Genomic DNA, 20,127 nt, shown 5'->3' on the forward strand with positions numbered 1-20,127 from the left:
ATATATATATATATATATATAGAGAGAGAGAGAGAGAGAGAGAGAGAGAGAGAGAGAGAGTTCAGTAATCACTGCAACATTGTTCTTGTATTAGAGAACTCATTTACACAATATTACAACAAAGTTGGGGACTATCTCCTTTTCCCTTCTCTTAATATTCTTCAATGTGACTACCCATTCCCACAGAGCTTAAGATTCAACATCAATATAGACCGAATAATAACACAAAATAAAAAAATAAAAACTCCACTGGAGCTTAATCTAGAATCAGATCACTAATACAACATTTACAACTACATTTATCCACCATGAATGTACTCTTCTCTTGGGAAAGAGATTCATTATAGAACCCCAAGTAGGCGAAAACAGCTCCCCTTGAGAAATAAAGAACTGCCTCCTAGTCTATCGTGGATGTTTAATTACTAAGCATCTGAAATTTCAACCTACCCCCGATCGAATGAGGCAGCTGCTGAGTTATCATCATACTGACCTCTCAATGCATTTTCACTGCCAGAGCAGTCTTGGTTGTTTACTTGCACATTTCCTAAATCCCCATCCAAACTCAGTTGTTGAACTTCAGCTGATGATAATATTTTGATGCTCTTAACACAACTCACAAACTCCCTGCAAATGGAAAATTAAGAGAAGAATCGGTTAAAAACAACACAAGATTCGAAGTACATGATAGTATTATTATTATATGTATGTGGATTTTGTCACTTACTCCCATGGATCGTCTCCAACAAGTAGAATGTCGTTTTCATGATCTACATAAACTAGCTTCCATTCTGTCAAGTAAGAATCTTCTAGCTGCCCTTCGATTCCAAACATGCGAGCTAGATCGTATCTGAGTTCATCATACCCCTTATACCGGGTAATGTCTATAGACCTTCCAACAGAACCTCGCTTTTGAACCTTCAAGATTCAACATTGTTATAGTGTCAGAAAAAACCAAGAAATGAAACCCAGTTTCCTTTCATGTAGCATTTGTACTTAATGTACTCCAAAACAACCAAGAAGCAACCCTTGCATGGAGGCTGAGCATATTGGTCTAATCATCCTTTTAACAGATGATAGTGCAGGGTTGATGGATGTCTTAGATGGTGCTTGTTTTCTTCTGATTGTCAGAATCTGAGTCGTATTTGTTTTGGTCAGACACAATAGTCATTTCAAGTTATTTCTGACAATGGCTTCTTAATCTAAACTTATATCCGTGTCAAATGGACCCAAAATCAGCTTGAGTTGGTCATTCAGATGAGCTAGATGCCCTAGTCGAAGAAAAATAAGCATTCTGAAATCTGAGACTAATAAATTCAGATCTCGAGTTAGTTTTCAGATCTGAATTTGGAAAAAGACAAACACTACCTAAACTGTCTATAAACATGTTTATGCACACACTCGTGTCAGAAGTAAAGTAAAAAATTACTTTTTTGACAAGGATATGGAAATTAAAAACAAAGCTTTGAATGAAAGCATGGAATTTATGTAAAGCTCGTTTTGGTTGAGTTATAACATGCTAGCATGTATGTCTGTGCACTAACGAGACCATGTTTCGAGCCTTATCCTTTCCAAGAAAGAAACATAGAATTTGTATGTCTTAGTTGCATACCTTTGTGAAGGTTCTCATGCGCTGAGGTGTCGGATTAGCCCACAACCCTCTATTCAGAACCCCATTGTCATTCGTGAGAACCTCACTTGAACAGCTAGGCTTGAAAGCCATATCTGGCACCCCAAAAGACTGAGAACTAATTGCTGCAGTAGATACTTCTGTCTCGATTTCTCTATGCGCATCGCCAAAACTAGAAATCAAGGTCTGAAGATCCTTCCCGGAGCCAAACAGATGAAGATTAGGAGGGTCTTCCTGAATATCCCCATCTAGACAAACGTTAGGTAGAGAGAAATTGTTCAAAAGACTACCCCCATCCAAACAATATGAAGTTACAGAGGAGGATGCTTCTAATGGATCCATATTAGCATCTCTATATGCTAGTTGTTCTGGTTCCTTTGGTATGGGTAATTCTTGTTTGATCCAAATACCAGACTTGATTTGAGAGTCTTGAACCAAATTACATGTAGGTTGAACCACCATATCCTCTAATAATACAGCTGAGCCTTGACAGTTTTTGTTCAAGAAGCTTGACGCAGAAACCTGACAATTATTAGACGAAGGTGAGGTTGAACACGAAGGTGGGTCCCCATCAGTGAACCCAGAATGTGCTCTAAGAATTGCAGGTGGTTTTTGCTGTCCTTGGTTTGGGGGAAGATGTGGTTGGTTTAGCAAAGATGGAGAAAAGCTAGTAGGAGGGCTAACTTGATGCTGCTTTAATGGATGCTGTTCTTCAAATTGCCTATTTTGTTGGAGATTAGGCAGTAAACACGGACTAATCTGCGAGAGAAGCTGCTGCTGTTGTGGCAGCTGTTGCTGTTGCGGCAGCTGTTGTTGTTGCGGCAGCTGTTGGTGTTGCTGCAATTGCTGCTGATGCTTCAACTGTTGTTGTTGCTGCAAGTGTTGCTGTTGCTGCAAGTGTTGTTGTTGCTGCAGTTGTTGGTGTTGCTGCAACTGTTGCTGTTGCTGCAACTGTTGCTGTTGCTGTTGCTGTTGCTGCAACTGTTGCTGTTGCTGTTGTTGCAACTTCTGCAGCAACTGTAACTGAAGCTCATGCTGAGCTGTTGCCAACTGATGTGTATTCTGCTGTTGCTGCTGCTGCCTCAAGAGGTGTTGTTGCTGTTCCAATTGGTCTTGAAACTGCAAGTCTTGTGGTAAAGATGGAAGGATGGAATTATGATTAGGAGAATGAAAGTTCTGTTGGGATTGAATGTTGGATATGGGGAGTTGGTGTTGAATCTGAGAATATCCCACAGATTTCTGCAAATTTTGGTTCGGTAAAGGGGTTGGAGCAACCACGGACTTGCTAATATTAGCTGCTCTAGGTAGCTGTTGTTCTTGAGTATCATGCTGCTTCTGCTGCTGCTGGAGATGAAACTGTGATTGTTGTGGTTGTGAACTGATACCAAGAGTTTGATGGTGTTGATTCTGCCTTTGCTGTTGCTGGGGCCACATAAAGGTAGATTGCTGAAAAAGTTCATTTTGTTGGTCCGTTTTGGGAATGTTGAAGACATTCTGCCCCACTGAGGCTTGAGATTGGAAGTTTAGTATCTTAGATGACTCATCCTTGATAAGGTTATTGTGCAGGGAATTTGACGAAACCATGGGAGGGAAGAACGAGGGTAGAGCAGCTGACAACTGAGGGTTCTTCTGCATGCTCATCCACTGCACCAGACTCAAACCAGGGAACATTTGATTTTGGGCATCCTTGATACTGAGATCATCACTCAGCCATGGCATTGCCCTCTTAAAAGCGTTCTCCACATCAGACTCATCATCTGCAAAGCCAGTCCTAAGGAACACTAGTTAGAAATAGTAGAATTTAAAGATAATAGTATCAAGTTGCCATCCAACTCAAAACCAATGATTAGAGGATAGGCTACACGTATTATTCTAGTCTGGTCATGCGATTGGCGTTTGTCCATGTGGGACAAATCTCACACTTCCATTCCCGTGTGGCATTTTTCGAGCCCAACACGTCTTTTTATTGAGTGACGTAAAGCATGTGTGGCTGCTGGGTCTTGTACAAGATTAAGTTTGAGGAGCATCCAACTAAAAACTAATTCCCTACACATTATTATTCTCCATAAGAGTACAGTTTGTATCGCTCATGTGGGACTTATCTCAGATTCACGAAGAACATAAATGCACCTTAGTTACTTCCAGTGTCATGATAAATTCCCATGCTTCATATGCTTATTCCATAGTATATAGTTAAATACGTGTGCATGACCACCAAGTAGTACATTCAACGTTAGAATACCTGGCTGGTTAGTTAATTTCTGCCTAAAAAATGGTGGTGGGCATATGTAGAAAGGAGTAGCTACAGGCTCAATGTCCCAAACTGAAACTCGATTGGGCCGATGTCCAGCTGCTGATTCATCCCACCCGACCTGAAGGTTGCGCCACTGTGAACCTTTCCATCTCACTGCATCCAGATCACTAATACCCGTAATTGTGCCCATATATCTTCGAACCCCTGACTCTTCAGTCTCAAATATCATCCTAAATCGCATCCCGAGGGAAATTTGGGTGTACATTGCTTTACTATACTTGGCTAATGGGACTACAAACTCTGATGGACTAGCCCTGTTAAATCAAATAAACTCGGTAAAATTCCGAAGGTAGAACTGATTGGTCAAACTACAAGGTTTATCACATACTACAAGACCGAAATACAAGGGCCAATAGAAGTACCTTGGGTTGTAAAATATAGTAAAAGGGCTGTTGCTTGCAGCTGCATGAGCAGCGGCCGCAAGAATCCCGATATGCATACTGTCACTTGACATTACTGATGAAGAGAGAGCTGGTTGTTGCCTATAAGCACGTCTGATACCCAAAAGAAGCTGTGATTTCTCATCCCTACGAAAAAGTTAATATTCATGCACTGAAGAAGGAATCACAAGAAAATTCTCAAACCGAAGATCACCTCGAATTACATTTGAATACCTTATGAATAGGACTGAATCGCCAGATAATAGTCTTCGGTTGCTAACAAACACACTCCAACCCGTAGTCAGCAGGTGCCTTTTTGGTTGACCTATACAAGACACAAGGCAGATCTGATATGGTACTCTCTCTAGGCGAAAGAACCATTATGTAAATAAATACCAGTACGGGGTCACTATGAAACGGACGATACTGAGTTGACATGACTCACATGAGTAAATGTAAAAGATAGATCATAAAGAGACTAGAATTATCATCATCTGATTTAAATATCCTTATAATAAAACACAAGGGATATTGTGGGGAATGGCTGTGAAATTTTATAGGAAAAATCATGCCATCCAATTTGATCTTGAAACTCCAAACCAACAGTTCCTATATCTCCCACTATCACTCCATATATCTTTCTCATAACTTCTATATCATATGGTTACTGCATTTGGAACCATAACTTCATCCTCTTCTAACTACCCTGAAATGCAATTGATCCTAAAGTAGAGATTTACACCGAGAAGTTCAAAAGAACATCTGAGTCAACTAATACCATGATATATAGGAAGAAATCAAATATGAACGAAGACTAGAAGCAAGACCTTAACGAAAGAAGAAACAGAGAGAAACCAATAAAGATTCGACAATTTACGTACCACGATAAATATGTCTGAATGTCCATGCTACGTTGTGCAAATCTCTAGCCACCAACTCCTGAGCCGGGGGTTGCATTGAGAAGTCCTAAAAAAACAAATCCAGATATAAGTATAATAGTATACAACTTAAAACAAAAAAAACTGAAGTTTTAAAGAGAATATGAGCAGAAATTTTGGAGAAACTACACTTACCAAAGGCGGAAAAATCTTTTCAGCCGCTCGACGAGGTACAGAAAATCCACCATGAGTACTCGTGTCACTAGCAGTAAGTGTTTTGCAAAAGAACTCGGATGGTTGCTTGCTTTGCTTTAGGGCCATATCAGAGGCCAATAATGCTTCCTTATCATACTACAGAAAGTATGTCTTAGATGTTTTATTCTTTCTGAAGAAATATTTTGCGAAAATATGAAATGAAATATCATGAACATGATCATTGTTTAAGGAATTTTTTCTGCCTTACTTTATTTACAGGTTGGAGAGTCATCTGTGCATAAACCTCATCAGTTTCAGCATCAGCCTGAGAAAAACAAACACACTTGACCAAATCATACCTAAAATTTTTTTTTGGCTACCATCATACACGTTTTCTTTCTACAAACTATACCATAAAATTGACTGCCTATGTCTCTAACCATATCCTTCAATATTATGCCATCCGTAGATCAGGATGCCGCGGGAGCTATATTCTGGAACTCAACTCCATAGTGTAAATATGAGAGCAGTACCTAGTAAGAATTGTCAGAGTATCCAGTTCTCTTAAAACTTAGCCTTTGATCAATCAAAGAGGTATAAATGAAGCCCCGTAACTAGTCGGGACTTGGACTGTGATACTGTAGGATAAACTAAGAGAAGTTTTGCGCTCTCCCACAGTTTATGTCTCCATCCACAATGAAATTGAAGCATCTTTATAAAAAGATGACTTACATGTAAAGTGACATTATGAAGCACACAAACCAACTTTGAAGGTAAGTTGGGATAATTGGGGATGCTATCTGTTTCCTTCTGCATCGAAGCTGCGACCTGATGTCGTAATAGACAACATTAGTTATCTGCTAAAGAAGTGCATTAAAATTAAATAAGTATTGTCCAAACAAAGAGAACACACAAGTATATACCTGTTCACTGTGACCTTGTGGGAAGTAAACCACAAGACTGCCCACCGGAGGCAAAGATACAAGTGGTCCGGCACAAGCATGCCATAACTCTGAATTAATACCCATTCTCTCACCTACCCAAGTTGAAATTCATAATTACTACCAAGGAAACCCAATAATTTCGAACAAAATGAGAAACATAGACACTAATTGCAGAAAATGGTGCACACGCAATCTTATGTAACAGAAACTGAAGATATGAACCATATGAGAAACTTGATTCCTCTCTTTCAAATTCAGTCACAAACCTTATGTGAAAAATCTTTTGGGAATTTGGAAATTTTCATGGTTTTCAGATATAAAACACTTAAGAAATAATGAGTTAATCAAATCTAAACCATCGAGGGTCATTCATCCAACAAGATGCCTTGATGCTCACTTTTGTTTTAGCTTCAAAAGAATATCGAAATTTCAGAATACTTTATCACAAGCCTTGTTTCAGATTCTCAGACTATCTATTCGATCTTCATGACCCATTGTCACCATCATCTACTCAAGAAATATTTGATTTGTTTTATTTAGCTGTCCAAACTAATAACAAATTCAACTAGAAAGTACTAGGCAAACACTATTAAGAGAACTAAACATCCAAACCAGTAATCCTTCTGGTTTTATCAGTATTTCCATAATTATTGTATAGGTTCATGTTTCTTCACTTCAAATGGAGTTTCTCATTAAAGGGTATTCAAAATAATACAAATGGAACCAGTTTGGTGTGATTTAAAAGATTTAAACTAAACAACATTATCAAATTTTGGGGACCTCAAGACTTTGAAAAAACAAGCTTCCAAGATCAAATTGGGGAATAAACTACTATAGCAAGAAATTTAACAAATTCAGGAGTGCAAAAAAAAAAAAAAAAAAAAGGAAATTTGCATTTTTGAAACAGAAAAACAAAAAAATTCTAACCTTCTCCAGTATTTGCTGACAACCCATTTGAAGGATTCTTCATTGTGAAAGAACCCAGAAAAAAAAAACCCTTTTTTTCCCTTTCTCTTCTGTATATGAAGTTCCCGGCAAAATCAAGTTCCTTTTTCTTCACAAACCGAAATTCTCATGCAAATCTCTAAAGTTAACTAATTCTTCTAATAAGACTAATCTAAGTTACTACTATTTCATCTAATTTATTAAGCACATGCAATGTTTTCTCACTGAAAAGCAACTGATCATCGCCATTAAAGAGAAACTGAAATTCTCATGTTCTCGCGAAGCTTCCTAGAAGAAATTCACATTAATTAAAGCTCCCACCAAACACGGTAAAATCAGATTCCAAACGCAATAGGTTAATAACCTAGGTGAAAACTACTTCTCATATTTGAAAATTTTCAGTACGAACTAAATTACAGTCAAATTCTCGACCGGAATCTCTAACACAATAGCCGGAACCCTAAAATGTAGAAGAGAGTGAAGTAAGCGCAATTTGAACTGTGTGTAAAATGAAAGAAGGCAATAAGTTTGACCGGAAAGTAAGTCGGAGATGATCGAAATTCTGACACTTGTCGCCGGTAATCTGACGAAAATCCAGAGCCAGCTTTTTTGTGTGTTTAGCAAGCCGACATGAAAGAGACTGAAGCAGGTTAAAAAAAGAGGACGTTCCTTTTATCAGACAAAATTCTCTCTCAAATTCATCCCAAATTTTCACCAAATTCAAATTCAATTTCAATTTTAGGGTTTTTACATACTGCACCCAACCTTTTCTTCTCATCACCCACCATATCATGACTTTTTATAAGGTAACCTAGGATTGAGGTATTTGAGAGTTGAGAAGATCCAACTATATTCACTAATCACTATCAAATCTTGGATAGGGACCTAAGCTTGGATTGGAGAAAAATATGCTTGTGCATTTCATTTGAAATTATATATTTTGTAGTTTTTTTTTTTTTTTTTTTTATAGAAATCAAACTTCATTTAAAGGCCAAAAAGCTAATGAGAATTAAATCATGAAGTTTAAAATAACAAAGACACAACCAAAACCGGAAAAACAAGACAAGTTATGCCCACTTGGGGTGCCTCCAGAGCTGCCTAATCTAATTGATGGGACTACTTCTGGTGCAGCCGCCGCTAACCATCTGAGGGTAGTTTTATAACTGATGCTTCTTTCACCTTCTTCTCTTCTCGCCGTCAACCGTCGGCGTGCAGATCTTCGGTTTGTGCCTTTGAATCCGGTACATCGGTAATGAGAGTTGTAAGTTGATGAAGAAACTCCCAATAGTGGTCTATGATCAAAGCACTTGGACTTGAATAAAAACGAACAACAAAAGGGTCTTAAAGACCAACAAAAGAGGCCATAAAGACCAACAAAGAAACATAACCTTTATTGTACTAAGTAAAAAGAAAACTAGTAATTCTCTCTTCTCCCTTGCTCCACATCACTAACTAGATCGATTTTAGGTTCCGATCTAACTTCTATGATGTTTAACTTCACTTCGCTGAGTCGACTGAATCAGATTCCCCCAAATTCACATCTTTCTCCTTTTACTCTTCCACGATTAACTCAAATTCACCGGAGAAAGTCTTTGTCTGGATCAAACATGAACTGCTTGGATTATCAAATTTTTGATTTGGTTTCAATCTCATAATTACAGATACTTCCTAATCTTCCAATTAATTCTCTCATTCCAATACTATCAGTAGGATTAATAGAAGCATTTGAAGCAACAGGAGATGAAATCGTTGAACTTAAAGCAGATTCAAAGTTAAGAGTTTGATCCATTGAATATCTATCCAAACTGTGATTAAAGAGTTTGATCCATTGAATCACAACCCTCTTCTTCACCACCACACCACCACCACCACCACACTACCTCCATCACTAACCGTAACACAACACCTTCATGAGAAGTCAGCAGATCTTGCCCTAACAACCAGTTGCACCACCATCACACCACCACCATCATCATACAATCACCCTCACTAAACACCACCATAGAAACCAAACCACCACCACAACACCATCTCTAAACACCACCTGATCTTGCCATAATCCCCATACGCACCACCACCACGGCACCACCACCACTAACAAACGCTTAGCAACAGTAGATCCAACCCACACCACCACGCCCAGATCTTAATCTCAAACTAACAAAGTAAAATCGGTGGAGATGAGAGTTCGTGAAAGTTTCTTACGGGAGAAAGAAGGATAACTATTTAAACTACTAACAGAAAGGAAAAAAGGTTCTGACAAAGGGAGGACCCTTTGCCGGAGAGCCACAGATTTAGAACGGAGATAACCAGAGATGATTTTTTAGCGAGAGAGAGAGACGGCGGTTATAACTTTCTTCTCGTAACTCTTATATATTTTTTAGTTGAATCAACTTCCTAATTTCATTTGGAAAAAAAATTATATATGTTTTTGGATTTGTTTTGTTCATTTAGAAAACTACAAGGAAGAAATAAAAACAAATTTTTTTAACTTGAGGCTCTTTGATTTTATTGAAATATAAAATGTGGCAATTGCCGTTATTACGCCGAAAAAATAGGAAAGTCTCACATGCCCAAAAAGAAAATATTTCATAAGAACTCTTGCAGAATTGTTTAATTAAAAGTAATCTTCCTTAATAATTAACCTTGATTACTTATTGTGTGTAGTCCACCATTGTACTAAAGTACTTCATATGTACCTCACATAAGATGATCTTAAAAGAAAATTTTGGATCCTATTGAAAGGGTCCATAGGCTTTAAGTTCAAAAAGGATTTAGGGTTCAATCTTCGTAGAAAATGGGTTTTTAGTCCTTTGCTATTTTAGAAGAAACATTGTTGATACATAATGTGTTATGTAGGACAAATATAAAAAAAAATGAAATAAAGTATGAAACTCTAACAATAAATAACATGTAATTTATGAAACAAAATAAGAATCAATAAACAGAAAAACACTGTAACTTTGACATCTAGACATACTTTAACTAATTTGGACTAAATATCCATTATAATTATTGTTTTGGCTTAAAATTCTATATTAATATTAGGGTGGACTAAATGTTTGTTTAGGTGTAGGTTTTTGGACTAGAAACCCAAAAATTACTATTGAAATGTCCTACTTATTCGTCTAATCTAAAGAGCCCAATATATAAATAATAAATTTATAACAAATTTAATTTTATTGACTTCGAAAACATTGAACTTTTGACATGTTGAGTCTGTAGAGTTAACTCATAATCAGACGAACTGAATTCTTTCATACTATATTTTCTCGATAATACTGAATTCCAAGACTAAGACATCTTAAGTTAAGATTTCAGTTGAAAACAAAATCCTTAAGAATATTTTTTGTAAGTAAATATATTGACTCGAAAAACTATGCAAAAAAAAATATAGTTAATGACAATCATATATTAAGACCATATTTTCGTAGTTATAGTTATTCAATGATCTCATTTAAAAAATTTGTTGTAAACAACTGAAATTGTATAAGTAAATTTTTTTTTTATTATATTCAATTATTTAAGTTGCATTTGTCAAGGCAAAAGTGACACAATTACCTATAAGTATAGAACTTCCAAGTACTATGAGATCTTTTGGGGTGGACATAATCCAATTACTCTATGGAGTTAGAAATAGTCTAAAGGTCCAAGTAATAGATTCCCACTGTACTCAAGAGCATTGGAATATTCATATCTTCCCTAACAAGCATGAGATCCACCAAACAAAGTAAATCACAACTTATTAATTGGATCCATAACTTTCATCTAGATGAGCAAAGATAGTCTTGTGAGGCACACTCTGATTATTCGTAAACCCGAGCCACAATTAGATTTCGGATCTAACGGTCTAAAAATTTGAATCAAATCTTTCAGATTTACTCTTTTCTCGCTGGAATCTCAAAATGTGAGCTTGGCTGAAGTTTATGGATCGACTTAATAGGAAAATAGATGGAAAAGTTAGAGAAGAATGGGTTGGAAATGGTGTTCACTTTTCTTATTTTGCAATTGTTTGCTAATGTTTGTGTTTCTATTTGTCCAATGATAATTATAGCATAACTAACCACCCCTCGGTATTATTCTTCCACCATTACGTTGTTTTTATTTTTTTTTCTTTGTTTCTATTACATAATTATGCTTTTACCACGTGTTTGTTATAACCGTCTTATTTTTTCTCCAAATCTATTTTATATTACCACGTTACATTTTGTATCCTTAACAAACAAAAAAACGTTGCATTTTGTACTTGCGTTTTACTTTGTGTGTCCAATATAAATGAAAATTTGAATTAATCAAAACTCCAATAGATTTTGCGATTGACGTTAAAAAAAAAAAAAAAAAAATCCCAACTCTTTCTACAAAACATGGTCGTAAGTATCATTTTCATTTTCACATTAAATACATAATCACCTTACCCACCATATCATGGCCCAACAAGTTAATAACCCGAAATACTACCCAAAAAGGTCATTATCAATTTTGACAGATTAGGAAACATGATAGGTTTCTTTTGTTATCTTTCTCTAAGTAAGAAAGGTTTACAAGACAATGACATAATTTTCCACCACTCTAAGACACTGTCATTCTCCAAAGTAGAAACTATTGTGTTCATCCACACATATTTAGTATTAGTGAGCCATGTTGTCTAGTGAAAGTGGAAACCTAGGGTTCCACTTAGGTGATTCATCTCATCTAATCTTTTGGATGGATGCGACATCACCTCTTATCCATCAAAGACACCCACATGTGTAGGTTTAGATTCGCCATGAAAAGATTATTCTCCAAAATATTGCGGTTGGCCTTATCTCTAGGTTCGTCTGAACAACCATTTCAACACGAGTAAGAAAGATAAAGTATTACACTCTAATGTCTTTCTTTCTTTCAAAAAAGTATATATTGATGTTATAATATAGTGTGGAATAGGAAAACAAACAAACAAGTGACACAACAAGAGTAATAGTTACAATTAAAAAAAAAACAAGAGTAATATTTAGAAGGCAAACACTTGAATACAAAATTGAAAAGCAAAGGTTAGATGCAGATAAGAAACACTAATGAGTACTTATTAGAGAGGAAAGAATGCCGATTCAATGAGCTCAAGCTCACTCGGTGATTTGTGATCTTGAGTTATTGACCGTAGATCTTCAACATTTTAACTGATATAGTATTCTGCCTACTTTTGAGGAGCTCTTACAATATTACAAGCAAGGGGTGGAACTAGCAAGAGACCACCCCTGCGCCGTGGCTGCAGCCAGGGGTAATCTCGTTAATTTGTCATGAAGGTTGGGCATTTTGGTAAAGCAGACAGGGGTAATCTCGTTAATTTGTCATGAAGGTTGGGCATTTTGGTAAAGCAGCCACAGGGGTCTGTTTTTTCTATTACCAATCCATCTGTTCACGAACTATAGAAGTAGAGAGAGAAAGAGCCGTGAATGCAAACTACATCTGACTATTCGAGAGGGGGAAATCGAACCTAGGGCTTGAGCTAATCCAAAGGTAAAAATGATCTTTACTCTTCATCATTTTAATTTTTAGGGTTACTTGAACTCTTTGAAAATCCATTTCTAGGTCAGAAATAAATTTGATTTTGGAGAATAAGTTGATTAGTAAAGTTAGGAATAATTTAGTTACTTGTTATTGATGTTACTTATTAGAGCCTAGAGGTAATTAGGTGACTTTGTTCTTCAATCTTTAAATTTTGTGATTTCTGATTAGTTATTTAGAGAAAAATTAATACTGATTATTTTAGGCTCTTCTTCATCTTCTTGAAAACTTACTTATTTGTTGGATACTGATATATCTCTTACGGATCTCAATCGGATATTTTCTCATGGACTGAGGAATGATCCTCTGACTTTTTCCAGCTTAAGGTGGTCTTGAGTATGTAAGTATGTAAAAGCCGGAGCCGATAAACTTGAACTGATATTCACACAAATATTCAAATTTCTGAATTTCACTTTCCGACAGAATCAAATTAATTTGGTAAGCATGTTCATAGTAAATCAGTTACTTCATTGATCGTATGCGCAGTAATAGTTTGTACTTTGTAATTTTCGATTAATCTCGCAATTTTCTCTATTAGATTTTGCATCATGGACTCTCTATGTTTGCGCTTTCCCACACTCTTTAAGTATTAATTGTTTCTATTCAATGGTCTCACTAGGTTATGTGCTTCCAAATCAAAACCAAGTTCCTATGACAACATTGGTCCTCCTTCATCTTGTTATACTTAGTACCCATGAGAATCTTTGTCCATCTGGTGTTATTCTTGACAAAAATTTTTTCTGGGCTTGGGCTACAAGCCTACAACTGTATAAGTCGAGTTGTGTGGACTCTTCGTGAGCTGCAATTTTCTATTTGTGATCATTGTCCCATTATATGAAAAATATTATTGCTAATCCAGGCTTAGTCATGTGCTTAACTTTGATAATCATAAGATCATATATATCATATGCTCACAAAACCAGATAACATATATCACCGGATTATGGGTAAGACTTATACTACATTATGTGGCGAAATCAAGATTAGCCACATGTTTCATTCGTTTTAAGCTAACAGATTGTACCAACAAACAACATACAAAAATTAAAACATATAATCAATGTAATATCGAGATGTCATCATACCATCACTCATGCATCTAATTAATGTAAAATCATGATAGAAATAATGAGATACTTGCAAAGTTGCTAGATTAAATATTTGTTTAATCTTTTATATCACATTATGACAAAGAACTCTGTAACTGTGTAAGAGACATAATTTATTCTAACATGCCCGGTTACATGGACGGAGTAAACGGGTGAAAATTAGAGGGCAAACATATGGGTAAATGCCCGAATTCATGTAGTTTTTTTTTAATGTAGTTCCCAAATTTCAATCCTCTTATATTAAGATGTTTCTATGGGTTTAAGAACCTAGACATTTGATATAAACTGTACGACCAAATACGGTTCGTTCAATTAAATATTTAATCTCTTTACAAATCTGGTTGACCAGGACTTATTTTTAGTGTAGTCTGTTCTTGCTTTACTGCTTTTGCATAATTAATTTAATCAGTTTGTACTTGTTTTCTCTGTAACTACTTAGTTATGTTCAATCTAAAGGTTGATTTGCAATTGCATTAATTTTGAATACTCAGTATTCAATGAAAATGTTGCTTTGATTTTGCTTATTATCTTTTTCATTTTTCAAATTAAGCCCTTTTGTATATAGTTTACAAAATGTGTAATTTTGGTAGATACAACATTGAATAAATATCAGACAAGTGGGTATATAGCGAAGGAGAAAACTATTTTCATTCCCTTAGATTTTAGTTTATGAAGTAGTTGATGATAGATTGTATAGTAAGTTACTCTTAATTCTTTTTACTAACTTTAAATGAGGGGTCTGCTCCCCCAGACCTGAAACCCTAGTTCCACCCTTGCAGTCGTAGCCTAGAAATCTTCTGTCGATTGGGTGCAGAAGAAGAAGAAAAAAGAAGGGAGGTTGATGTGAATGACAAGTTGACGAAAAAAGAAAAGATAGAGCGGGAGATCTGAGAAGAGATCTTCCTGATTACTGCATAATGGAATACAGAAAAATCAAAGACGAGGTTCCAAATCTTACTCTCTTTTTCTTTTACATACAATATTAAGTTCTAAAATTTTTATCTTTATTTGAGATTTACTCTTTTCCATGTTCACTCAACTTTGTTTGCTTGAAATATATCCACTTATTTTAATAATGCACTGTTTTAGCTCAATTTGAATATTCAAACTCTTACCCGAGTTTTATGTTGTCTTTCAACGAAAGCCATGTGATTTAAGGAGAAAATTTGTAGGTATAGGGGAAGCAACTTCTATACTTTATCAGCTTCTCTATCAAATCCGCAACTTTAGCCACTGTAAAGGGTTTTCCTGTTTAACCAGTTAGGTTTGGAGCTAATGATCATGTTAGTGTCTGTGTTTATATGAACATGGATCAAGATATGTAATAATATGTATCTCTTGCAGGATAGAGATGTGAGTGTGGTAGAAGATGATGTGGAAAGCGCACGCAGCAGATCTCTTTCAGGTGGTATGTTTTCCCCTGCTCAAAGTTGAACTTGACGAGACACCCTAATCCCTATGGATATTCTCCTCATTTGTTTTGCGACCATCCTTCTTTCAATTCCCAAAACGTATGGTTGGTGTGTGATCCGTCCTTAGAAAGACCTTGGGAATCCCCCTTTTTCCTTCAAATAGATCTTTCTTAGTCTTGTTACTAACTTTTAATGATATTGCAGTTTCTCTAAATAACAAGCTTACCTTTGGGAATAACTTTAGTGATCGGTCCAAGTGGAAGGTCAAGTAAGAGCTAGCTGAACTGTTACCATGTCTAATGTCAAATACTTATTTGGTGTATAATTTTTGTGCATTCATTCTAATGTCTCAAATCTGCTAGGTCAATTGTCACACTTGCGTTGACACTTCTTACAAGTTCTCAAGCAATATTGATCGTGTGGTCTAAAAGAGCTGGGAAGTACGAGTATAGCGTGACAACAGCAAATTTCTCGGTGAGGAAAGTAATAGTCAATGCCAGATGAATATTGCTTATGTGCTTGTCGTTCTCCCTATCTTCTGCGGAGAGGCTTCAAAAGAAAGTAGCCTTCTGTGATATATTGCAGTTTAGCAGTCTTAGGATATTCAAACTTAAGACTGCGTAGTGTTAACTTTCAAAAAAAATGCGTAGTGTTCGCCTATGAAACAAATTTTGAGATTGTTTCTCTCTTCTCCAATTCTAAGCAGTTATTCTGACGTTCTGTTTTCCTCTGAGACCAGGTGGAGGCACTGAAATGTGCGCTATCCCTTGTAGCTCTTGCAAGAACCTGGAGAAGTGAAGGGATTACAGATGATAACAAGTAAGTATCATTCATGACTTCATGTCCAGTATCAAGTTCTTCCTAACCGTTCAAAACAATTCATCAGGTTTTGTAGTTAGTTTCCTCCATTAAGGCTGTTGCCCATGAAGAGCAAGTGATCGACTAGTAGTTCGTCTAGTGCACTAGTTCCAAGAAGGGCATATGATTTATTTTCTCTCCTTTCTCTTTGTAATAGTTGGCAAGTTTATATCTTGCTTATATGTTTTATCCTGATTATTTGTTAGGTTGAGTACAACACTGGATGAAGTAATTGTTTACCCCATCCCTGCAGCACTTTACCTGGTTAAGAATTTACTTCAGGTAAGCAGACACAGACACACACAATATTTCTTATAAAAAGAGAAGAAAGTGATTTTGGAGTGTTAGGATGATATAGAAGATTTTTCTTGTTATTCTGTGCAGTATTACATCTTCGCCTACGTGGATGCTCCCGGATACCAAATACTGAAGAATCTGAACATTATCAGCACCGGCGTGTTATATCGTCTCATTCTAAAGAAAAAGTACGGTTTTAAAACTGTTTCATTACATAACCTTTGCTTGTTGAGTCTAATTTTGTAAAACAATATTCTACGTTCATATTTAGTCTAGAACAATCATAGTGATGGTCATGTTCATTTTTAAAGGTTTCGTACTAGAGTTTGTGGAGTCATTTGAGCACTTGGCTACCTGTTCATTTCAGGTTAAGCGAGGTTCAGTGGGCAGCTTTTGTTTTGTTATGTGCAGGATGTACTACTGCACAACTTAATCCCACGTACGTGTTATTTCTGCTTATGATACAGCTTTGGAGTTATTATTATTTTTATGGATGTATAATTTCTCATTAATTTCTTTCATGTTTTGTATAGTTCAGATCATGTTCTTCAAACTCCTCTTGAGGGTTGGGTAATGGCCATAGTGAGTTACCACTTATGCTCTTTATATACAAGCAAGATAAAAGAGTTTTTGTTAGAGAAATCTTGAAATATGACGCGATGCATTTTTGTTTTGCAGGTCATGGCACTTCTAAGTGGGTTTGCAGGAGTATACACAGAGGTATGATATTTAGCATATCTATCGTGGTTTTATTACAGTTTGTTTATTCAATCTGTGCTAGTTTTAAGAGTTAAAGCTGGAGGTCCTAGAAGGATGGGTAATCGTACTTTGACCACCCAACGTCTTAAATTTTAGCTTGTTTGCTTCCGGTATCACTTCTGCCTTCTATGTTTTTGAGCGTACTCTTGAGAACTTCAGAAGTTAAAATGATGGCATAAAGATTTGCCAAGAACTTCCTATACAGCAAATGCCATATGAAACTGAATATAAAACTATGCCTTATGTATCTCATAATGAATGGTTGTCAAAAACGAAAAAGCGAAAAATTACGTTTCTCGTGGACATGGTGCAACCGATTACCAAAATACATTAAAAAGAATTACCTTGTGTTAAAAACTCTACCTTGTGAATTAGAGACTAAAGTGCTTGATTCATTTTCTTCCGAACTATAAGATTTGGTATTCATATTCGTTCTAAGGGTTTATTGTATTTCTCCAGGCTATAATTAAGAAGCGCCCTTCAAGAAATATCAATGTGCAGAACTTTTGGTTGTATGTCTTTGGGATGCTCTTCAACGCCATAGCGATTTTTGTTCAGGATTTTGATGCAGTCATGAATAAGTAAGTATGAGTATATATTTTAATTACTACAAGATGCAATCGTAGCAATTTATTGAAATTTCGCGAAACATTTCCTAAAATTAGATTAGGTGCACAAAATCACACTTACAACAATTTTCTGCACAGTTTCCATCAACATGATGGAAATTTCGGCCGAAATTGTCGGAAATTTCCACCGAAATGATGGAGCGCGAGAAAATAGATTTCTTGCAAAAAACTCGGAGAAACTAATACTAAAAACTCGGAGAAACTAATACTAAAAACATGAGAAATGATGTTAACTAATACTAAAAATGATGTTATATTTTTAATGTTTTTTAAATCTATTTAAATGATTTACGCCTGACTTAACTGCCTAAATTGATTTTATCTTAGTAACACTCTTGATATAACTGTAATTGACGATACCTTCTCAAATTAATATAGGTTGTTAACTATTAACTATTATCAGTAAAAATGTTATCTTTTGAGTGCTATAGCCAAAAAGTTATTCAATTTACGTGCGGACGTAACGGTGTAATTGTTAGTACTTAGTACTCCCTCAAACTAATAGATTATGTTAATCCGTTAGGAACATCATTTTTATGCTTCATTAGGGTTTAATAATCTTGTAGTACATAATTGCATCAAATTTCTATCATTTCCATACATTTGTAAGATTTCCACAATGACCGGAATTTTTCTACGAAACGTTTCCACATTTAGACCGACCAAAATTTCCACCGAAACCGAAATTCCATTCCTTGATAAAGACGTCTATTTTCGTAATGTTTCTAACTCGTACAATCGATTAGAAATTCCAGTTTATTATGTTTCTTTCACGTTCTTAAATCTCTCGGTGTGTTTCTAATTTGGGGAATTTGAAAGCTCTCCGAGTCCAATGGATGAATCACAAAAAAGAAGAAAAGATATACTGCTCTAAATAATTTACAGTGGTTTTTATTTGGATCACAATGCACGTACATCTTTTGAGTTCTGAATCCAAGGTTTTGTGTTTTTTATTTTTAGAACTATAAAATTTACATGTTTTTCGGATGGATTTTCTCCTCTTTTGATTAAGTTGTTGCAAATGTAATATCTTATCCTTTTCTAGGGCAATTCTCGTGTTTTGGTATTCCGTGATGAGCACTTCCCATCATCAAAAACATTTAATTTAATTTTAAAATTTAAGGAAAAGATGTTGGAATTCCATATTCTGAGGTGGAACACTAATGAGAAGTTGACATCATACTAAACAAACAACCAGTCCCACAGGTTTATAATTGTTAGCTAACGCTCAAAATCGAAACACATTCTTTTAGTTCCTGCATTTTTTTTTCTCTTAGCCATCTTTTAGTGTTGCAATTGTGTAATTTTATTTGTATTATGTTCAGGGGGTTTTTCCATGGCTACTCATTCATTACCACTTTCATGATTCTCAACCATGCCCTCAGGTATTCTCTATCAAGATTGCTGTTTTTAGACTTGATGTCGTTTCTCAAATCTAAGCTTATTGGCATGTATTATTGTATTAATACAAGTAAGAATATGTGCAGTGGCATTGCTGTATCAATGGTCATGAAGTATGCAGACAACATTGTTAAGGTAAGACTATCATTTCGCCCAAGTTGCGTTTGTGTTCTTTATTTATTTTATTAGTGAAAGAAGTCCTATGCTCTTAAGAACTCGAAAATGCCAGATAACTCTCGAGTAAAAAATGGTGGACAATGTATTGATTTGCAGGTGTATTCGACATCTGTGGCGATGCTTCTGACTGCAATTGTCGCGGTGTTTCTCTTTGGATTTCATCTTTCCCTAGCTTTCTTCCTTGGCTCAGTGTGAGTAGTCATTCGAGTTTTACTTCTTGACTACTTTAATGTCTAATAACTACTGTAAAATTTCTGCGAGATTATTCCTAACTAGAGAATAACGGCAATCGCATTTATTTTGATTTCAGGGTTGTATCGGTCTCGGTGTATCTGCACTCAGTAAGTAAGATCCAAAAATAATTCTCAATTTTGTATGGTTACCGGGACAAGTTTTTTTTTTTTTAGTGCTTTAGGTCTAGTTTTGTGTGTAACACAGCTAATATGGTGGGGGGAAGTTCATATTGTTTCCATTTTCTCACATATCTGTAATCTTTTTGTGCAAGTGGTCAAAATACATCCATTTTTTGTGCCTGAAGCTTTGATATATTTGCTTCGTTTGTAATAGCTGTTCTTTTAATGAATGAAGTTTAATTTTGAATAGCAACAGAGTTTGAAAGATTCCCTGTTTTTATGATTTCATGGCAATCTTTTAAACA

General features: G+C 35.7%; 2 protein-coding genes across 12 annotated transcripts; one reads left to right on the plus strand and one right to left on the minus strand.

Annotated features, from left to right (window-relative positions):
* Positions 1-60: 60 nt before the first annotated feature.
* On the minus strand, positions 61-8,284 carry LOC147539315 (auxin response factor 19-like). Its single transcript, XM_086644054.1, has 12 exons — positions 7,266-8,284; positions 6,318-6,430; positions 6,127-6,222; positions 5,663-5,719; positions 5,395-5,550; positions 5,203-5,287; positions 4,556-4,646; positions 4,304-4,468; positions 3,870-4,195; positions 1,610-3,384; positions 725-915; positions 61-624 (listed from the first exon to the last, which is right to left on the minus strand). The coding sequence occupies exons 1-12, from the start codon at positions 7,306-7,308 to the stop codon at positions 444-446; spliced, it is 3,279 nt and encodes a 1,092-aa protein (XP_086500180.1). The 5' UTR covers positions 7,309-8,284; the 3' UTR covers positions 61-443.
* A 3,920-nt stretch (positions 8,285-12,204) lies between these two features.
* On the plus strand, positions 12,205-20,075 carry LOC147539316 (CMP-sialic acid transporter 2-like). 11 transcript variants are annotated; one of them, XM_086639712.1, is made up of 17 exons: positions 12,205-12,779; positions 13,148-13,265; positions 14,716-14,880; positions 15,281-15,341; positions 15,553-15,616; positions 15,711-15,822; positions 16,088-16,167; positions 16,413-16,488; positions 16,591-16,691; positions 16,871-16,942; positions 17,037-17,085; positions 17,182-17,223; positions 17,722-17,843; positions 19,217-19,276; positions 19,379-19,427; positions 19,566-19,660; positions 19,780-20,075. In XM_086639712.1, exons 3-17 carry the CDS (start codon positions 14,854-14,856, stop codon positions 19,829-19,831), a joined length of 1,062 nt encoding a protein of 353 aa, XP_086495838.1. In that variant the 5' UTR covers positions 12,205-12,779; positions 13,148-13,265; positions 14,716-14,853; the 3' UTR covers positions 19,832-20,075. The 11 variants fall into 11 exon arrangements, with proteins under 11 accessions (XP_086495838.1, XP_086495839.1, XP_086495831.1 ...); XM_086639705.1 differs by having other exon boundaries at positions 12,225-12,779; positions 15,281-15,344; XM_086639707.1 differs by having other exon boundaries at positions 12,303-12,779; positions 14,688-14,880; positions 15,281-15,344.
* Positions 20,076-20,127: the final 52 nt, after the last annotated feature.

This window comes from Eschscholzia californica, unplaced genomic scaffold (assembly GCF_041429995.1).
Source record: "Eschscholzia californica isolate CP2 unplaced genomic scaffold, dmEscCali1.0.p SCAF_5, whole genome shotgun sequence".
Taxonomy (NCBI): Eukaryota; Viridiplantae; Streptophyta; class Magnoliopsida; order Ranunculales; family Papaveraceae; genus Eschscholzia; species Eschscholzia californica.